The 22,855-nt window shown below is 34.7% G+C and overlaps 1 protein-coding gene across 1 annotated transcript in view; it reads left to right on the top strand.

The window, feature by feature from the left end:
* The window catches only part of SPRED1 (sprouty related EVH1 domain containing 1), a 113,511-nt gene that overhangs the window by 75,555 nt on the left and 15,101 nt on the right, over window positions 1–22,855 (top strand). The window contains exons 3-5 of the mRNA XM_059181123.1: window positions 984–1,152; window positions 4,466–4,515; window positions 17,303–17,455. Coding sequence (XP_059037106.1) covers window positions 984–1,152; window positions 4,466–4,515; window positions 17,303–17,455 — 372 coding nt within the window. The remainder of the gene's footprint in view (window positions 1–983; window positions 1,153–4,465; window positions 4,516–17,302; window positions 17,456–22,855) is intronic.

Raw genomic sequence — 22,855 nt, forward strand, 5'->3', positions numbered from 1 at the left:
AATGAATTTACCGGTGGTGTGCCTTGAGCTTTTTTGTTGAACATTGAACATTGAGTCTAATTATGTGGTAATTCTGGAAATCACATTGTCCCCCTTCCATAAGATTTGCGCTTTTTTTTTTTTTCCCTTTTAAATTGTTGTAGGTTATCTCTGCTGAGGATCTGCCTGAAGTGTAAATTTAGGTCTTCTCATGTCTTTTCTGAGTATTTCCTTGGATATGAATAGTCACTTTCTGATTTTTCCCCATGAATGTAATTGGTTTTGAATGTCCTCCTCTTTAGTGTTTGGCACCCAAAATGGGAAAAAGTTAAAAAAAAAAAATAGCTAAAAAAGGATGCTGATCCTTTAAATAACCTGGACATCTCTTCCATTTGTTGAGGAGGGACTTGAAACAGTAAGGGAAGTTATACCAACTATGGTTGTCCTCTCCTTCATCTGCATCTCTTAGCCATCAGTAATCAGAGCACATGGATTGCTGATACTTGGAGGACACGGTCCTTTTTACCCACCCTGGCTCTTGTGATTTGTGTGTGAGCTGCTCTAAGGAACATGTTGTATATACCTCCCGGACATGGGGTTTGGGTAGCTGCTACTGTACTAATGCTGAAATTGACCAGTTAACCCCAGTTTATTGTCTAAGTCTTCCCTTGGGAATTGCAAACCTATCAGACTTCATAGTTCCAACATTGTTCTGTCAGACAGATTCTGCCAGTGTAATTGTTGTTTAGGTGGGGAGAAAGTTTCCTTCTTACTTTGTCATCTTCCCAGAATCCTCTTTAATAGCATTTAAAAATTTCTGTATTGAGTGACTTTATGAAATAGATTAAATAGCAAGACCTCTACATTAATAGGGGGGTAATAGAGGGGAGGAAATGCATTTACTGAAATATAATAGCTCTTATTCTCACCTCAGTTTGTATTTAAGAGCTACATTAGATTATTTGATATATGTATAGTAATCTTTGGCATTTAACTTTTGGCAGGTGGTTTTGGAATGTATGCTTAAAAAAGACCTCATTTACAATAAGGTCACTCCAACATTTCACCACTGGAAGATTGATGACAAGAAATTTGGCCTTACCTTTCAAAGTCCTGCTGATGCTAGGGCTTTTGATAGAGGCATTCGAAGAGCTATAGAAGATATTTCTCAAGGTAGGTTTTCTTGACTGTTTTTTTAAAATTTGTTTATCATATATGTAGTAGAATAGAGTGATTTTAAGCAGGTCCTCTTTTGTGATATATGTGATTAGTTTTGAAAGCTCACTGTAGGCAAAGATAAAATAATGGGTTTTTAAATCTGTTTTATATTTGTCACATATACCACTTACATGTGTTTTCTTGAACCCATTAATAGCAGCCATCAGATAATGGAAATGTTTTTAAGTAGGAGTGTGAAAAGGGAATAGGCAGAACTTTCAAAATTCTTGTGTGTTATTATTATCAATCATATCCTTGTTTTGGTCATAAAAAAGAACATTCCTAATAATCAAATATAGTTGACCCTTGAACAACATGGGCTTGAACTGTGCCAGTCTACTAGATGTGGATTATTTCACAGTACGGTACCATGAATTTATTTTTCTCTTCCTTATAATTTGCTTGTTAATGTTTTCTTTTCTCTATTTTATTCTAAGAATACAGTACATATAACATACAAAGTATATGTTGAAACTGTTTATATTATTGGTAATGCTTCAGTCAGCAATGGACTATTAGTAGTTAAGTGTTTGGGGAATGAAAAGTGGTATGTGGATTTTTAACTGTATTGGGGTGGGGCAGGAGTTGATGTCCCTGACCCCTGTATTGTTCAAGGTTCAACTGTATTTGGTTATTATTTCATAGGTAGGCTCTATTTTTCCTATGGCAAACCTTTTCTTGAAACTCTTCACCTGATTTCATTATTGAGGGTTGGTAGAGACCAGAGCCCCATGCATCTCTTTGTATATGTTGCCAATCTGTTAAGATTATTAACTCTAAAGCCTGCAGGTTTTAAAGGGAAAAAGAATATATTTAGATGTAAGACTGGCCTCTGCTTAATTAAGCAAAAAGAAATCACTTTAAAGCCCATTTAATCCCCAAAGTGAAGTTATAATTAAGACTTGATTTGTTTTTCTAATAAAGAAGGAAAATTGTCTCTATAAATAGAAATAAACTTATATATAAAGTAACTGAATCAAAATATATTAGCAGCATTGAGATTTGTTGTATTTTGAAAATAACATTTTACTAGGAAAATTAGAAGAAATGAATGAGACTGACCATAGGCAAGAACCTGGAAATGCTTAATACAGATCTGTACTGATAGTCCATGAAACTGTGCCTAAATAATTTATTTAGCTATTTTAAAAGATGAGAGATTGATAAACATTGATTTCCAGTTCAGAAAAATTTTTGTGGAATGATGACATTCATTTTATCTTTATTACAAGAACCTGTAAGTTCTTTCTAGATCATTGTTTTCAATGTTGGCTACACATTTTAGTCACCTGGGATACTTTGCAAAATAGAATAACTGGTCCCTACTCTGACTATTCGAATCTGTCTGCCAAAGGACAGGAGCTGAGGCATCTATTTTTTGTTTGTTTGTTTGTTTGTTTTTGAAGCTCCTCCTATTTCAAATGTGATGAAGAATTGTGAAATGATTCTATTATGAATTTAGAGGGGAAAAAATGTCCCTGAGGTCCTGTGGTTGTGACTGTGGCTCTCAAACCACTGCAAGAAATAAAAAAGACATGAAGCCCTATGCCTCATCCCATAGATTCTGGCAATACTGATTTGAGAATATACTGTGGTACGAGCATCTTTTCTGAAATGTCCCCAGTTGATTCTGATATTTAGCTATTGTTCAAGTACTGCTACTTTAAAAAGACAATCATTATCTATGGCTGCTAGAATTTTTAATTTATTTTTACTTTTTCCTTTTTTTATTAAGCTTTTTATCTTCATTCCAGTATATGTATATATAGCACATAAAGTGTTACATTAGTTTCAGGTGTATGATACAATGATTCAGCAATACTGTACATTACTCAGTGTTCTTCATAGGTGTATTCTTATTCTCCCTCACATATTTCACCCACCCCCAACCACCTCCCCTGTCATAACCATCAGTTTATTCTTTAGAGTTAATAGTCTCATTCTTGATTTCTGTCTCTCTTTTTCCTTTGCTCTTTTGTTTTGTTTCTTAAATTCCATGTGTGAATGAAATCATATGGTATCTGTCATTCTCTGACTTTGCTTAGCCTTATACTCCCTGATTCTGTCCATGGTGTTGCAAATGGCAAGGTTTCATTCTTTATGGCTGGATAGCATTCCACTATGTATATATACCACATCTTCTTTATCCATTCTTCTATCAGTGGACACTTGGGCTGTTTCCATATTTGACTATTGTAAATAATGCTGCAATAAACATAGAGATGTATGTATTAGTGTTCTTGTATTTTTTTGTGTAAATAGTAATGTGATTACTTTCTGAGGAACTTCCATACCGTTTTCCACAGTGGCTGCACCAGTTACATTCCCTAAAGTGTTATTACTTTGAAGCCACACTCATGGCTCCATAAAAGGATACTTCTTTCACTAGGATCAAATAGATTAGGATTAAATTTCATGTTTTAAAGGACCGTTTATATATGTAGAGGAGCCTACAAACTCCTTGCCAGGTAGAATAGACTACAGTACTAATCTATCTTATTATTTTTGAACATTTTTAAAAACATACTGGTTAGTGTTATTACCAGCCACTGTATAGACTTCCACCAGTCCCATTAAATTTCTTTTTCTTAATCTTCCATGACAATAAGAATAAAATATGCAGCCCTTTCGGAAGGATAAATTTCTGCTCATCTCCATGTCAGCTGTATCTCTCAAGGGTAGCATAAACTAAGAATACTTTGCTAAGACATCATTCCTTATTAATTTATTAAAACTAAAGACCCTCTTGAACACTAGGAAAATATACAGAGAGACATTGATACACAAAGATCAATAGCAACAGCTGGCTATTGACTGTAAACAGTGGTTTAAGGCTTATTTGTTTTCTTTCTTGCAAAAGCAACTAAAATCTTTGTTTGGGGTATTAAATACTGTTTCCTGGGTAAGAATATTTAGAAAATTGAATAAATCACATGTGGGTAACACCAGAGAAATTTTAACGCATATACCCTGCTTAGCAGTGTGAGCATTTTAGAAAAATCAGGTCGGGCTTACTAGAGATAGTACACCTTCACAGAGAACATCTTGTTAGAAAATTACTGGAAATATACCCATAAAAGAGGTAAACAATCACTTTATTCTCCTAACAAAGAGGCAGGTATGAGTGGCCAACATCTGACTTGTTGCTAGGCAGCCCAGAATGATCTCTGATCAGTTCTATAGTATTGTAATGATTTAATCAATTAGTCAATTATTAAAACCCAAGACAAAAATTCTTTGCGTAATTAACATCTACCTGTTTTCTTAGGATGCCCAACATTTAAAAATGAAGCTGAAGGAACAGAAGATGACTTACAAGTAAGTAGTTTGCCTTGAAAGGAATTTCTGAATGTAAGGATAGGGAGGAAATCACTAACCTTAAGAAATACACAACTTCTATAAATTTCTAAGAAAATTTCTTGACACTGTATTTGGGTGTTTTTTTTTAAATTTAATTTAATTTAATTTTGTGTGTGTGTGTGTTCCAAAATTCATTGTTTATGCACCTCACCCAGTGCTCCATGCAATATGTGCCCTCCTTAATACCCACCACTAGACTTACCCAACCCCTGCCCCTTCAACATTGTATTTGTTAAGAAACACAGAGAAACAGAAGCAATAGGATGTGTGGGCATGATACAGGTATGCATGTGTTATAGAGAGTTTGTTTTTGTTTGGTTTCCTTGGATTGGTTTTTTGTAGTTGGAGGTTTGTTTTTTTGGTTTGTTTTTTGCAAAGGAATGGGCTCAGTGATTGTGGGGACTGACAAGTTAGAAATGCACAGGGTAGGTAGGCAGGCATGTATGGTAGTTTTGACATATTTTGATGTCTTAGTTTTGAGTTGGAAGGCAGTCTCATGCCAGACTTCCTCTTTGGGGGACCTAAGTCTTTTTTTAAATTTTTTTTTTTTTAAAGTCTTTTCATAATGAGACCTGTCTGCTTTATAGAGGGTAATCTCCTTTACTTAAAATATACTGATTTAAATGTTAGTCACATCTGAAAATGCCTCCACAACGTTTGGACTGGTGTTTGCCTAGCCAAGTTGACAGATAAAATTAACCATCAAATATAGGCAAAGTACTTGTATAAAGAATTCACAAAAAAGGAATTGCATATTGTTAATAAGCGTATATGAACAGTGGTAAGCAGCAGGTTGTGCAAATTAACATTTTTTAGTTATCAAAGGAAGAAGGGTTTAAAAATTGACAACACCCCCACCCCCACCCCCACCCCGGGGTGCCTGGGTGGCTCAGATGGTTAAGTGTCCAACTCTTGATTTCAGCTCAGGTCATGATCTCTGGGTCCTGGGATCCTTGATGCCTTGCATTGGGCTTCATGTTCAGCATGGAGTCTTCTTGTCCCTCTTGTTCATCATCTACTTCTCCCTGTTCTCTTTCTCTCTCTTTCAAATAAATAAAATCTTCAGAAAATAAATAAATAAATAAATAAATGATTGACACTGTCCCGTACTGTGTTTCTCTGTGAGATTGACAGATTGATGCTGTGCTAGAGAAAATGTAGCTAGGTAGGTTCTTTCTGGAAAGCAGTTTGATTATATATATTAAAAAGCCTTACAAACAGAAACCTGAATGCCTGTTGATCTAGTGAACCAATTTCCAGTAATTTATACTAAGGAATAGAGATGCAGAAAGTGTTTCTTTGTTTTTTCTTGGACAAAGGTTTTTTTATACACAGATTTTTAGGTATGAATATTTAAAGCATTAATAATAGGGGCACCTGGGTGGCTCAGTTGTTAAGCATCTCCCTTTTGCTCAGGTCATGATCATGGGGTCCTGGGATTGAGCCCTGCATTAGGCTTCCTGCTCAATGTAGGGCCCGTTTCTCCCTCTTTCACTCCTCCTGCTCATGCTCGTGTTCCTCTCTTGCTGTGTCTTCCTCTGTCAAATAAATTGAAGTCTTAATATAATAATAATATTTTTTTAAAAATAAAGTATTAATAAATATAAGCTATTTGGGAAAATTTGAATGATTGAATTAATTAAAGTATATCTTTATCATGTAACCATTAAACATTTTATTAGTAATTTGCTTATAATATACTAAGTAATAAAAACATAAAAATTATATGGTGTTACCACTACGCTAAAATGTTAAATATTTTTGTTTATTACTTTTGGATTGGGGGATTCTGAGCTATATATGTCTTTCTTTTTAGAACTTTTCCAGAACTTTAGAACTTTTTAGCAGCTTTGATATAATAAGTATTAATACTTTACAAAAATATTATAACAGTAAACCCAAATTTGCCTGTATACCTAGTATTAATTATTTATATTACTGTAAAAATACTTGTAACCTAAAGACATGGCAAATGTTTTATGTGCATTTATAATCAGAAAATAAAAATGTTTTTATTTGCAAAATTTGAGAAATATAGCTAAGTTTAAAGAAAAAAACATGTATGCTACTATCCATGATAACCACCATACATATTTTTGAATAAAGCCTGCTGGATTTTTTTCTGTAGACATAAATGGGCATGCACATGGGTTATTATAATATCATTATGCTGTAGTCTTTTTTTTTCCACTCCAGTATATATTTGTGTCCTTAAGTACTTCAAGTTTATAATTTTTATGTAATTTGTTTTTTAATAGATATATCTTAATTACCAGTCCCCCTATTGTACATTTAAGCATCCTTTGTTGTGTTTAAATATATGAATCTTTTAATTTTATGTTTGGTTATTTATTATTTTAAAAACACAGTGAGTTGCAGTTAATTAGATATAAGAAGTAAGTAATAAAATGAAAATAATATTTTTCCTTAAGTCTTTAACAAAGTTCCATTTTGTTCTGGTATCAGTTAAAATTAGTCTGGAAATGAGGAGGCATTTTCTGGATTGCTCCCTGTGATGAAAGTAACTTTGGTTAAAATTCAGTTTCAGAAGTAGAGTTTCACATACTAACACAGTCCATTACATAATGCTATTAGTCATTTTGATATTCTTCTGATTTGGTTTCACAGCATTTCTTTATATACCATTGTGTAAAGGAAAAACTGCTACAGGACATAATTTTTGCAGTACTCTGTGCATATAAAAGTCAGTGGGTTTTGTAAAAAAAAACTGTTGTTTCCATCATTGTATTTGCTACTAGTACTGTATATATGAAGGCTTTGGTATAGAGTTAAAAATGGGGATGATATTAATGAAGAATAATAAATTTATTTCAGAAGCAGACAAAAGAATGAAAAGTTAGAATTAGCAGGATGCTAGTGAAGAGAATTACTGTAGTATAAAGAGCAGCAAGAGTAGTTATTCTGTTAACTCCTTAGGATGGCTACTTCATAGTAAGGTATCTCCAGTGCCCTCAGTCCAAAATGTTACACACACACTCAACCCCTTAAAGAGTTATTTATATTTTACCTTCATTAGACACTAAAGCACTTGCTTGGTTTTTTAATTTTTTTTAAATTTTTAAATTTTTTATTTTTTTTTTAAAAGATTTTATTTATTTATCTGTCAGAGAGAGAGGGGGAGAGAGTGTGCACAGGCAGACAGAGAGGCAGGCAGAGGCAGAGTGAGAAGCAGGCTCCCTGCTGAGCAAGGAGCCCAATGTGGGACTCGATCCCAGGATGCTGGGATCATGACCTGAGCCGAAGCCAGCTGCTTAACCAACTGAGCCACCCAGGCGTCCCGGTTTTTTTATTTTCATAATAAAATAGAAAATATGCAGTGTCACTAGAGATTATAACAGTAGGCTTCCATTTAAATGTAATTTTACTAAGCGATTTTCATATCAAGTTTTATCTTTTGGCTTTATATTCTTTGGTGTTTTTAAAATAGATTATTAAATTATATTTCTTTTGATAGAACCTAATTCTCCTCTCCCTGAGTATACATTATACCTAGTTCTTTCTTACCAAAGAGACTTAATGGTAGAAGTGACAAAATGTGAATTCCAAGGGTTGATCATAAAAGACATTGCAGCTTCTTTCTGATGCTCTTGGATTGCCTGTACTAGAAAATGACAACTCTCACAGGATTAAGATACTCAAACAATCCAGTGGAGATGTCCATGTGGTAAGGAACTGAAGTCTTGTGACAATAACAGTGTTAGTGAGCCATCTGGGAAGCCAGTCATTTACTCCCAAACAAGCCTTTAGATGACTGTAGCCATAGTTGATGTTCTGATTGTAACTCACTGGAGACTGTGAGCCAGAACCCTTTCAGTTAACAGTCAAAATTCTTAATTTCTGACCTACAGAAATCATTTATGTTAAGTGTCAATTGAAGCCGTTAAGTTTGGGGGTAATTTGTAACTAATAGAGATTTAGGTACCTATAAATGGGGTGCTACTGTAACACATACTTTAAAAGCCAGTAAAGGCTTATATGAAAATGAAGAAAACCATATAGGAAGCTGGGAGAAAGGGAGTTGCTACATAGTGGCACAGAAGGGTTAGCAGCACTGTCACTTGCAGTAATATGGGCCTTAGAAAATGTATCCAAGGGGACGCCTGGGTGGTTCAGTGGGTTAAAGCCTCTGCCTTTGACTCAGGTCATGATCCTAGGGTGCTGGGATCAAGCCCTGCATTGAGCTCTCTGCTCAGCAGAGAGCCTGCTTCCCCCTCTCTCTCTCTGCCTGCTTCTGATCTCTGTCTGTCAAATAAATAAATAAATAAATAAATAAATAAATAAATAAATATCTTTAAAAAAAGAAAAAGAGAAAGAAAATCTAGGTGATCTAGCTAAGAAGATTTTTCAAGCAGAAGGTAAAAAATGGTGTTGCTTGGTTTCTTCTTTCTGCTTATGGGAAATGGGGTAAGGAAGGGCTCCTAAACAAAATGGAGCCAGGACCTGCTGGTTTGAAAATTCTCATCCTCTTAGTATATCACACTATGCCAAACTTGGGAAATGGCTTCCAGGCAAAGATCAGATCCAGGGCACTCTCAGAATAGCTTTGTCTAAAGATGAAGCCAAGTGTGTAATTTATAAAATCCATTCTTAAGACCTCAGAAAGATCTAAGGTATACCTCCAAGAACCTTTCAATCAAAGTGATGGGGCTTATTATCAGATTAGGGTGTCCCTTAGCAAAAATTTAAAGTAGAGAAGCGTTTTATCTCGGATTTGTGACTGTGCTTTTTGTCTAATGGTGTGAACCCCGATAAGAATCACAAGAGACCCACAGTGTTTTCAAAAGAGTTATTTTGGCAGAAGTATCACCACCTTGGACTGAAGAGTGGCCATTTAGGTTCCCAAAATTCTGGTAGGAGTCAGGTTAAAACATTCTATACACATGTATGTAAATGTGGGCTACCTTTCAAAAAATGGAAGGGTGACTCAGAAATCAGAGACCAAATCTCTAAGGCCAGAGCCAAGAGCCATGGAGAATTCTTCCTAGGTCCTAAGTTCTCTTTATGCAGCTTGGAAGATGTGTCCACCTTGATTTCAGAATTACTTTGGCTCTGACTCCATTGTGCCTCCCTATTTTCTTCTGTACATGGTGGTATTAAAACAATTTTCCTCCCTATCCTGCCCTTGTATTTTGGGTATGTGTAGGGCAGATAATTTGTCGCTTTAGTTCCCAGGTCATCATGTTGGGAGAAATTATACTCAGATGACTGTACTTAAGGAACTATACCTGAGAAGTATCATCTGTACATGGATCTATTTCGATCACATCATCCTGGAAGTGAAGTTGTTGCTCTAAAGAGATGAGACTTCTGGGGAGCCTTGGGAGAGGGATGAGTGTGTGTATTTTGTATATGAGATAACTGTAAATTATTTGTCCAAAAAGTGGTGAACAGTAGTGGTTTTAAAATATGTCCACAAATTCTTTCATATCCTGTCTTCATTCTAGTCTAATTCCCCTCTCTTGGAGTATCACTGTGCTTGTGACTCACTTCTAACAAATAGAATGTGGAGGAAGTGAGAGTAGGTCCCAAGAAAATTTGTGGCTTCCATCTTGCTCTTTTTCTTGGATTACTCATTTTGGGAGAAGCTTGCTACTGTGTGCAAGGATACTTGAGAGGTTCTGTGAGGAGATCCATGTGGTGAGGAACTAAGACCTTTTTTCAGCAGCCAGCAAGGAAATGGGTTGATTTTAGACGAAAGTCTTCCTGCCTCAAACAAGCCTTCAGATAACTGCAGCCATGGATAGTACCTTTACTGTGATGTCCTAAAGGACTGTAAGCCAGAGCCATTCAGCTAATGTGCTTCAAAATTTCTCACTCACAGAAACTGTGGAATAATAAATGTATGTTCTTTGAAGCTGCTGTTTTCTGGTAATTTATTGTGCAGGGATAGCTAACCAGTACACAAGCAGGAGGGAATATGATGAGAATGAAAGCTAACCCCCTAAGCTAACACCTGAAGTTTAATCCCTAAACTTCATCAGTTCTCAGTTTTTCAGATGATGTCTAGCTTAGGGTAAATTCTGTCTTTCAGTGGAAGAGTGTATTATATCTTGGTTTTATAGCCCTTTTGTAACAGAGAGTATGTTCAGGTAGGGAAAGAATCGTCTTTATTGTTTAAAAAAGTCTAACCTGATTATATATACATTAACCTTAATTATATCAAGAAAGGAGTGGGGGATACTGAGATGCTACAAATATGTGAGATAAATTTTTCTGAACTTCCTGTTTGAAAAATTTTTAAAGAATCGATATCCAGAATTAGAACTATGGAAGAAAACTCATAAATATACCTTAGTGCCATTGATTTCATGATAGGCCAAAGTTTTTACTGTCATTCTTCAGAATATATTAGAGATTATAAAATAATTTAATCACTGTATCAGAAATAAACCACATCGTTTTGTAATTCACCTTTGAGCTTGGCATAACTAAACATTTTGAAATTATTTCAAATACAACTTGGTTGTGATTCATAGTAGTGGTTATGTCAGGTTTACTTCATTGGTGATTGTTTGCAAAGGCAACGAAAATGGGTTTTAAAGAATAACCCATTATCTTTTTTTTTTTTTAAACCAGAAGAGGTAATGATTGTGTTTTATTTAGATCATTAAATGTCTCGAAGACATTAAAATATCAGAGTGGAAATCCTCTCCATTTTAATTATTCAACAATTTATTCACCAGTTATTTGAGCACCTTTTCTTCTAAAGTTATATGAGGCATTTGGTTATTTCCTGGTGGGCCCTTTCTGCTTTCAGTAATTTTGGTGTCTTTATCAGTCATCATAAATCAACAGGAAGAAGTCTCCCTTTTTATTTCTTATCTGTCTTTGAAGGGTTATATAAAATACATTATCATTTGGATTTAAAATCGCATCTTGCTCATCTTTTATCCCTGATGTTTTTAGTACAGTGCTGATGACATACCTAGGTGGTACCCAAGAAGGGCTTTGTAAAGAAAAACCTTCACACTTAGGATTTTTAACCTAGCTGTAAAAAAGTACGAATGTTGTTTTTCATTGGTTTCTTTCTTTGACTGTTTTAATGAGCCAGTTGCGGGGTGGGGGGAATGAGCCAGTTAAGGTGTTTTTGTTTTTGTTTTTGTTTTTTTCAAAATGCTATCTCGTATTTGTTATAAGATCATTTTTACAGTGTTTCTCCGACCAGAGAATAGCTCTTGTTGTTCAGATACGCTAAATTGGTAACAAAATCCATAAAACTCACCTCACAAGAGGCTGTGGTTCTAAGAGGAAAAGATCTCAGCATGCTTTTGGGAGAAAGAAAGTTGACACTCAGTTGATCCAAACGGAAGGTTGTCTTATTTTTTCTTTTGGCCACTGAGAAATACTTGACTAAATTACTCTTTTGATAGTGTCATTTCTTAGCCAAAATCATTTTAAGAATTGTGACTTACAGTTAGTTATTGATTGTTTAATGTAACTTTGGTTTAGGAAGGGGGATATGAGTTGTTCATGCAATAACTTTCAAAGGTGGTAACATTTTAATAAGGCTCTGTTTCTGAAAACTAAGTGGATAGGCATTTTTATCCTTTTTTAAAGATTTATGTGCTTGGAGGGAGGGACAGTGTGAGCATGGGAGCAGAGCGCAGGGCAGAGGGAAGGAATCTCCAGCAGACCCACTGAGTACAGAGGCACACTTGGTCTCAGCACAGAGATTATGACCCAAGCCAGAGTCAGAGCCAGATGCCCAACTAGCAGAGCCACCAAGGCACCTCCGCGGAAAGGCGTTATTTAGCTAACAAATGGATGCTATGTTACTGTGACCGTCACCATCCTACATTAAGTACTATTCCACAGTTGAGGTCCCAAAACTTGAGTATATTTCACATTGAGTTTTTGTTATCTAACAAGGGAGCAAAAGAACTATATAACCTTTTTGCATAATGATTTGTCATTTACATTTTGTTCTTGACTCTTAGACTAATACATCTTTAAGCAGAATATTAGGGCAGTTAGAAAATTATAAAGAAGAAATCAGGAATCATTTATTCCTACGCAAACGTAACTGCTGTGAAAAATTTAGGTAGCTCTGCCTAGGTTTTTCTTTGTTCTTTTGCTTGTATTCAAATACATATTTCTTTATTTAAAGTACTATGAGAATCAGTCTCTTTTCCATTTGGATTGTGTGTGTGTTTTAAACATTTTATTTTTAAGTAATGTCTGTACCTAGTGTGGAGCTCAGACCTATAGCCATCAGATCAAGAGTTTCATGCTCCATGGACTGAGCCAGCTGGGCCTACTCCTTGATTGTGTTTTGGAAGGATTCTTGTTTGTATTGGTGATGGTAGTGGTGGTGGTAGTTGAAATTTAAGTAGTATAAATCCTAAAATGTGGACCCCCAAAGTCTGACTTGAGTTTTTGCATTTAGCCATTCTAATCACGTAACTGTGCCAGACAGTTTATTTAACCACTCATGTTTTATTGAACCTTTATTTTCCACAGTCTCTTACATTAATTTTTGTTGGTATTTTTCCAGGTGTGACCTTAGGATAAAATCCTAAAAATAGATTTACCAGTTACAGGATTGTATAAATTTATATCGTTACCAGGAACAAAATAACTAAAAAACAAATTAACAGACAATAAACAATTCCTGAAAATCTAACACCACATTTAAGTCAAACTGACTTTATTAGAAAAGTAGTTTGGTTTGTTTGCTGATTAACCTAGGGTGGAAGACTTGTTTTCTTTTTTCTGTTTTTGTGGGACATTATGTCTTGGTACACTTCTCGTTCCTTCCATATTTCATGACTGATTACTGTGTTCAGATTGCTTAAAATTCTTTATGTGCTATTAAGTATTTTTAGACAAAGCTCACAGACAAATGCAAGATTAAAAACTCACAGGTTAGTGTATTCTTACTCTTAAACTAATCAAAGGAACTAAAGAAATCTAGTGAGCAGAATAGGAGATAATTGTGGTCAAATCTAAAATGAATTGCTACTGGGTGCTACACCAAAATATTAATGATGATTTTGCTGGGCTTGTGGAATTGTAATTTTTTCTGTGCTTCCCAAGTTTGCATAATTTGAGTATATGATTTTAAATGCCAAAAGAAAAACAGTTTTTGTAACATTTTTAACATATGCAATGCTAAAATGTAAGACTTTTTCGTCAAAGAACATTTTAAAATTCTTTCATCATGCTAAAATTAACTAATAATATAATTACTAAAATCTTCTCTTGTTGGTTATAACCCAGACACACATTTTCAAACCTGTGTTTTGTGATATACAAAAACAAGAGTAAAGTTCTTGAGCAGCAAGTAGACCAAAAATACTTTTTCCACATGTGATTATTCATTGGGAATCGTATTTTAAAAGGTTTGCAGAACAACGCTAAGTTGTCTGTACTCAGAATTACACAGTAAGAAGGGATAAAGGGAGGAGAGGAGCAAAGTCGGTTTCTATTTTCTCTGCAGCTGTCATCTAGCCTTATGTTCTGATAGAGAGCTACAGCTGGAATTATTTTATTGTTTTACCCAGCATCCTTTTGCCTCTACACATTAAATTGCTATAGTAGTCTTAGAAAAAGAAAAAGCTACACAATCTCTTAGCAACCATAGGAGAATAATTATTATACCAGCCTCTGAGAGTGAAACAGATTTCCATTGTACATTAAATATTGGCATCGGTTACTATATAGATAATACAGATGAGCCTATGCCAGCACAATCCTAAGAGCATTGAATGTGGGTGTATAGGACTGCTATAGATAATTTGTTTAAAGCCAGGGAGCATGCAAATGTATGTACAGTCTTTATGTATATCATGTGTTAAATTTTCTGCTCTTGTGAAAGATTTTTGGCTTTTCCCAACACCTAACTTTAGAATATGTCCATGTTCCCATAGTAATTGTTACTTTTAAGGGTTTGTAATTCCGTTAAAAACATTCAAATTTGACCTAGCTGAATACTTTTTTACTCAGTTGTATCCAACTTAAAGTTTTGGGTTTTATTAATTTTAATTATGGAAATAGTGCAGATATGTTCCTGGAAAATAACAAAGTATTTTTCTTATTTGACAAATAAGATTGGCAAAGATCAGTAAGTGGTAAAGCCCAGTGTGAACAGAGATGTGAGGAAATGGTCTCTCTGACATGTACTGTTGAGGGGTTTTCGAATGATACATAAACTTACTAGAAGGTAGCTTGGTAATACAATGGAGATATATGTATATTCTTTATTCAGTGATTATATTTATGGAAATGAATCCTAAGGAAATAATATTAGCACTGCACCAGGTTGTGTGTATAAGGACGTGCATTGCAACATACATAATAGAAAGTTGGAAGGAATCTAAAGGTTCACAATTAGAGTATTGCTTACAATACTTTTTTGTAAGCAACTTTTTTGCAACCATTTCAAAGCACAAGGTACATCTTTATAAACTGATGTGGTGAAAGGTCCATGATACATTTTGAAGTGAGAAAAAGCACCACATGGATAGACTGTCTATAGTATAAGTGAAACCATATTCTTTGTAGGATCTGAACCAATAAACATGCATTAAGAAGTCTGGAAAGCTCTTTATCAAATTATAGTAGGTTTTATTCCATGGGGTCGAGATAATGAGCAGAATTTTTCTGTATAATTTGAACTTTTACATTTATTAGAATTATTTCTTTTGTGGGTGAAGATTTTTTTGTTAAAGACTTTTTTCCTACATTTTAATTCCTGTTACACCAGATTTACTGAAATGTGTTTTTGCTTCATGTACAGAATATAAATAGAATAAACCCAAGTCAGTAGAGTAAAATACTTGTATTATATAACAAGTTTATGATGTTCAGATACAAATTTTTCAGTAGGCTTATCTTAAATTTTAAAATACTTCTCAATTAGATTGGAATTCAGTAAAAACAACCTGGTCCAAATAGTTGTCAGCATTATAAGGATAATTACTTTGTAGTTACTACTGGTCTTAGTACTACTTCTGCCACCACTACTGCTGCTACCAGAGCAATTCATGCTTGTTTACAAATTTTAATATTTTGAGTATTCCAGTTAACCCCAAAGTTATTGGTGCAGATATATCCAGCTTATAATAAAACCATAATTTAGAGAAGTTAATTGCTTAAATTTTATACCTTAGTTGGATGAGACAAGTTTCTAACTTAGGCCCTTTCTCTAAACCTCCTCCCAGTCCCCCATGTTTTCTTCTATTCAGTCTGCTTATGATTTTTGATAGTTACTTGAATTATTTTAAAAACTGTCTAGAACATTTTAATACCTTTCAAAATTTTTTACTCTTTCCAATTTTCATCTTGCATTTTTAAAGAATGTTTGCTGGTTACTAGTATTTAACTGACTTATTTCTAGTAATTAATTTAGCAGTAACTATCATAACTCACTGGAACAATTGTAATGGAAATTAGCTAAAAAGAACAATTAACTGGGTTTGACATTTTAGTTTTAAGTGATATTACATTCTCAAATATATTTTTATCTATTATTTTATTATTTTTTTTATTATTTAAGAATTTCATATATTTATTTGACAGAGAGAAAGCAAGAGAGGGAATACAAGCGCGGAGTGGGAGAGGGAGAAGCAGGCTCCCTGCCAAATAGGGACCCTGACTCCCGGCTCGATCCCAGAACCCTGGGATCACAAACTGAGCCAAAGACAGACACTTAACGACTGAGCTACTCAGACACCCCTCAAATATATTTTTTAAAGTTCAATTGCTTTTAGTTTTCAGGGCATTTTCACATATATTATCATCTCACTAAATCCTTAAGAAAATCCATGTGATAAAATAGCATAGGTATTAAAAGTATTTGATAATTGAAGAAACCAATTCCACAGAAATTAAGTATCACAAGACTACTTTGTTCCAGGGCAAGGACTAGAACCTGCATTTATAAACTAAAATCTGTTAGCTGTTTTATTAATCTTATTACTTAGTCTTAGAGCACCAGATTTTTAAATGTTTGGTTTTTTTTTTTTTTAAGTTCATAAAGGTTTGTACCTTTAAGATTTAGCCCTGTAGTGATTACTCCAAATATTATTTTAAGCTAAGGCAGTGAAAGTATTTCTGTCATTTTTATTTGGCTTTCACAGTCTTTTCAGATAATTACACAGTAACAGGAAAAGTAATGGCAAATCTGCATATCTTTAAACAAATTATTTATGAAATTTCAAAAACATGTCATTAGGGCCTGTCATTGAGCCTATCCCCTACCTAAGTCTCGTGTGCCTCAGTTGAATCAGCATGTTCAGGCTAATTAATTCTTTCATTCATTCAGTAAGATCATGGACTGTGGTTTTCTTTTGATCCCCTGTATCATGTAGCACAGCACAGTCCTTGGTACATGCTTTTTTAACTTACAAGACAACACTTACATTGATTTGTTTCTTCTCTGTAATAATTTCTTCATTTTCTATGTATGTATGTCACTTCTCGTTTAAAGTTTCATTTAGATTAGATTATCTCTCTCACGTGGCATGGTTAGGCTTTTGATTCTTCCTAAGTTGTCTTCCAGAGGGAAGCCCATTTTGCTCATAAAATTGATTATTATTAATATTATTGTTATTTTATTTTGACCTGGCTCCCTAATCATAATTATTTGAGTTTGGGGAATTGCCATTTATAATGATGGTAGTGGTACTTAATGATTTGCTAAATACTTGCTAGCCTGAAACTCTCTTACTTTGTTTTTGTTTATATCCTGGCAACTAATGAATTTGGGGGATTATTCCATTAGGCAGCTGAAGAGGACACTTCCAGTTCTCTAGTGAAAGATCATCTTTTCCAGCAAGAGACAGTTGTTACCAGTGAGCCTTATAGAAGCTCAAGACCTTCTGCCTTTGAAGATCTGAATGCCAGAAGAGTTTACTTGCAAAGCCAAGCCAATCAGGTGAGAAGATTAAATATTTTTCAGTGTATTATTCATATGTATAGAAATTGGATATATTGGAGAAGAACATTAAGACTATCTGCCTTTGTCAGACAAAATAAACAACAGAAATCTAGGAGAATGTGATTAAATTAAACCATAAATTTGACTTTATATTTTTTTATTATAAAGGTGAAAAGGGAAAGTATGTTATAGTTTCATTATCTGGGAGGAAAAGCCATTTTAGCCTCTTAGGAACCAAAAGTTTCCCTAACTTTACATGAAGCTTCTCAGATTAGAGATACTGTGAAAAATATCCTGAGCAAACATACCTGTTTTGGCATATAGACTGATAAATTTCATTGAGTTGTTTCTTGTAGCTTAGCTCAGATACTAGTAATGTACTCCTAAATCAACTTAGTGAAAGTGTTTCCTTTGGGTACTCAGTATACAACCTTCTAATTGTTCCAGTTGATCTAAAAATGAGACCTTAATAGTAGGCTGTAACCCTATTTTTATGTCACTCACAAATGTTATCAAATCTGTTAGACCATTCATGACCCCATTTCTCTTAGTAATAGAAACAAATGCTTTCATTGTTAAATAAGCATTTTAACTGTTTCAGTATGAAGACATGTGGTTTAAACGATACCCATATATGTCTACAAAATCAGAAGCCAATCAAAGTGCTTTTTAAAAAAATGTTTTAGGGGCACCTTTAGGTTAAGTCTCTGCCTTCAGCTCAGATCAGGATCTCCGGGTTCTGGGATGGAGCCTATTGCTGGGCTTTCTCCTCAGCGGGGAGCATGCTTCCTCCTCTCTCTCTGCCTGCCTCTCTGCCTGTTTGTGATCTCTGTCTGTCAAATAAGTAAATAAAATCTTAAAAAAAAAAATTAAAAATGTTTTAAAGTACTCTTCTTGATATATGTTATTTATAAGATGTATTAGTGTCTGTTGGGATTGTGGCTATGACTAAAGCCCACCTGATTCTCATTTCATGATTCTCATTTTAACCTGAGGATCTCAAACGTGCAGCTTGTTAGGGAAGAAATTTGCTTTGCATTTGCTCTTCCTTCTATCTGGAACATTTTTCTCCTAGATTTTCATGGAGTTTACCCCTCACTTGAGGTCACCTTTTCTATGAACCCTTCCCTAGGTACTCTAAATAAAATAACAACTTTTCTATCACTACTCTATCTTTATTCTGCTTTATTTTTCTTCATAACATTTATCACTTCCTAACTTTAATGTATTTAATTTTTCTATTTGTACTTTTAGTTCCCTGATATCTTCAGAAACCTAGAAGTTTCTGAACAAAGTGAACCTCTAGTTAACATTTGTTGAATGAGAGAATAGATAAATGCTAACAGCATCAGCTTAGAAGCAAATGATGTTTTGATTCGGTTTATTCCTGGTCTTATTCAGTGCTGGGAACTTGATTAATTTAGGATCACTTGGTGACTTTACTTCGTTATATTATAATTTTTTAATTTTACACACAATGTTATTTGTTTCAGAGGTACAGGGTGTAGGGTTCATCTATCTTATATAATACCCAGTGCTCAGTACAACACACTCCCCAGTATCCATCACCCATCTCTTCATCCAGCAACCCTTATTTTGTTTCCTATAAGTCTCTACAGTTTGTCTCCCTCTCTGGTTTTGTCTTGTTTCGTTTTTTCCTCTCTTCCCCTATGATCCTCTGCATTGTTTCTTAAATTCCACGTATCAGAAAGATTTTAAGATAATTGTCTTTCTCCTGACTTATTTCACTTAGCATAATACCCTCTAGTTCCAACCTTGTCGTTGCAAAGGGCAAAGTTTTTGTTGGATGCGTAGTGTTTCATTGTATATATTTACCCAGCGGGGGTGGGGGCAGTGCCGTGTGAGACTTTATTTTAATGACTCAGTGGCATTCCTCAGGATTCATTTTGAGGATAAATACAGGTAGGACTTTTGAGATGCTAGGCATTAAGTAGCTTCTCTCTTTCCTCATTCCCACTCTTTCCCTCTATCTTTTTCATACAAACTCAGCATGGCCATTTATCTCTGTTTCTCTTTACATACCCATTTCATTCTTTTTTTCCTGGGGTCTAGGTTCTTTGTTTCCTCATTGATTAGTAGTGTATTATGACTTTTAGAATGTCAGGCTTAGCTCTTCAGTCAACATGACATTCTAACCTGGATCCTTATAGTCCCAAACCAATTCCATATTCTTACAAGAAGGAAGCCTATTGGTTCAGCTCAAGGAAGGTTTATTTATATATGCTACATAGCTCTCCATTCCAAGGTTACAGGATGGGCCAGTTAGGCAAAGAAGAGATAAAATGTTGCACACTATCCAACTTTGCCACTTTTGGGCAGAACTCCTGTTCTAGACTATCTTATAAGTATATGGCTTGCCTTTGTGTCAAGTGCCAGATCCTGGTTTAATCATACTTACGGCTGATTGGCAAGAGATTGGCAAGGCTATTCATGGCATCCTTTGAGCAAAGAGATGTTTCTTTTTTTGCCTTGTGTAAATTTAATCTGTATGTTTTACATTTCCTCCCTAAACTTGTTACTTTGCTGTTTTTCATATGGTCTTGTTTGCTTAATAGAACCAAGCTAGGCACCGGGAGAAAAATTGTTCCTGGATAGAAATTTCTCCACCAGTTGGTAAGATCTTGGGCTTCAGACAAAGACAGATCTAGTTTTAAATCCTGTCCTTTTAATTTACTTCAGATTACAAAACTAATGCTCTCCGTCTTACTGTTTCCTCATATGTAAATATCAATGATAATAAAACTTGCTCCTGTAGTGTTATTTTAGGGGTTAAGGAAGATCACTCATTCATGCAGACATTGATATGTTTTTGAAATATGTACATGTGATAAATGCTAGAGCACCTACTATGTGCCAGGCCCTCTTCTAAGCCCTGACAGTAGCTGTGAACAAGAAAAATAACATCCCTAGCCTCATGAAGGATATAAATGCTAGTAAGGGAGATAGACAATAAATAAGTTAAAGCAATAATAGATAGTAACAGTGCTATGAAACAAAGTAATGGGAAATAGAATAGTAGGAATATAGAGGGGGACTTACATAGAGCTATAAGGTGATAGGGAAAGTCCTCTGGGGGAGCTATTTATATGAAGATATGAGTAATATCAAAACAAAACATAATAGTCATGTGAAAATCCAGGGGTGAGGGACGGGATATCCAAGCAGCAGCTTGGTATGTCAGAGAAGACCTGACAGTTAGTGAGCAAAGGTGGTAAATATACTGCAAGTTATAGTTAGAGAATTTAGTAGAGTTTGGATAGAGTAGGCTGTTGGGAGGAGTAGGAATTTTGTTCTAGTTTCAATGAGAAGCAATTGGAAGGTTTTTAATCTCCAATTAAGGTCCCAGTTGCATTTTTAAAACATTATTATGGCTTCTGTGTGGAGAATGGACAGTTAGGATGTGGTCATGAGTGGAATTAAGACCAATTTTGAAGCTATTGTTTTCATCCAGGTGAAAGATTTTGGTGATTTGGACTAGATAGAAATGATGAGAATTGGTTAGATAAGGAGTAAATTCTGGAAGGAAGAGCCAAAAGAGTCTGGATAATAGATTAGAGTCCAGGATGCCTTCTAAGTTTGAGGTCTAAGCAAGAGAATGAGTAACGATGCCATTATCTGAGATGGGCAAGACTAGGACAGTTACTTCTGTCACCACCAATATAGGACCACTCCCACTTCCCACTCCTGTTAGCACAGAGTGAAAGACTGACCTAATATCCGAAGGTTGTATGTTAGGACATGTGGGCTCTTCTATTCTGAATGATGTGTATCATCATTAAATAAACTTGTGATTATTTCATGGTGAAAAAGATGACTCTCAAATCTTTCATGTGATCAGATAGTTTTTAATTGTTTACTTCACTGAATGAAGTTCCACTTTCCCCCCTGTCCTCAGAATTTATAGGCCCTTTCGTTTTCACGTTGGCCATTTTTCAAACACATTGGTATTGTCATCTATTGGTGAAGCTTTTTTTTCTCCTTCTAAGAAGATGAGACTCTTTTTTCTTTGATAGTGTTTGTCTTGATTTGTTCTGTCAAACACATGAGTGTTCCCCCAGTACCTAGAACTGCAGTTTATATCTATATTCTTCACATTTTCCCCTCTAAATCATGGTATATGAAGTGGCATAAAGGAACCTGGTAGTATTTCTTCCTGGTGTTTATCATAAATAAAAAAATTACTGAAAGCAACACATTAATTTCAGAAAATCGTTCTGCTTTTACTTTGGAAGATGACTTTCATTCTCATATTTAATTATTTTCAGATTAGTTGTTAGAAGTGTTATATGTGTTTTCATGTTTAATAATTTTATCTAACCTCTGTAATTGTCTTAGGAAATCAAGAAGACTATTTAAAATGAGATTTTTATAGTCTTTTGGTCTTTCACTAAGTGCTTTTGATTCTGATATTACACTTGAGCAGAAACAATATCTTTAGTTTTTGTCAGCAAAGAAATTCATGCATAGAATCATTAAGTACCTCTGAATGTCATTAGATTGATACTTGTTGATTATAAGAATTCTGAGGTTATTTACAAATGTTAAATGTTTCTTCCTTCTACCTTCTTCCTCTTCTCCTTCTCTTCCTTTTTATTCTAACTCAGATTAAAGTATTTCCTTTTATGGTAAACAGGCAACTTTATATTTCATTGAATCTGATTAAGTGTGGCCCCTTGAACCTTATCATAGCTGGTCTCTACTGTATGCTGAGTACTATGGAAAGCACTTCTATAACTCATTGCTCTTCACAGCAACCTCTATGACAAACTACCTCATTTGGGAGATAGAAATTATCTATAGTTTATGCATGTTTTTGTCTAATTTTACTATGAAATTTTATAAGAAATGCAAGAAAAATTAATTGGTACAAGAAGGAAAAAGTAATTTTAAGCCAGTTTCACTTTGAGAAAAATAATAGCAAAAATAGAGACTGAAAATAGTTTGCATACCTTTTCCGGGGATTTTTGGAATCAGAACAATCCATCTGGAGTCATTATTTGCTCATTAGCATCTAGGCTTCCTAGGAAATAAGATAGTTAAGATTGGGGGTATCCAGTTTAATACTTTTAAATACAAAATATGTTCCAATATCTTGAGCGATGGGCAGAAAAACTCATTAGTGGAGGAGAGTGGGATATACAAACATCCTGAAGTAGACCTGTGATTCATATAGTTGAGCAGGGGGAAAAATCTTGGTGACTCTGACACAAAGTTACAATAAACTAATATCATCCCAGACCCTGGGAACTTATGTGGCCTACCTTTCTTGGCTGAGAGAACTATAAACTTTAAGCTACTCTTTTGACTGATGGGAGAGAGAAGAACTGAGCCCTTCTCCCAGCTTGGCAATGATGGTAGTAGTGGAGTGGTTGAAGA

Source organism: Mustela lutreola, chromosome 7 (assembly GCF_030435805.1).
Source record: "Mustela lutreola isolate mMusLut2 chromosome 7, mMusLut2.pri, whole genome shotgun sequence".
NCBI lineage: Eukaryota > Metazoa > Chordata > Mammalia > Carnivora > Mustelidae > Mustela > Mustela lutreola.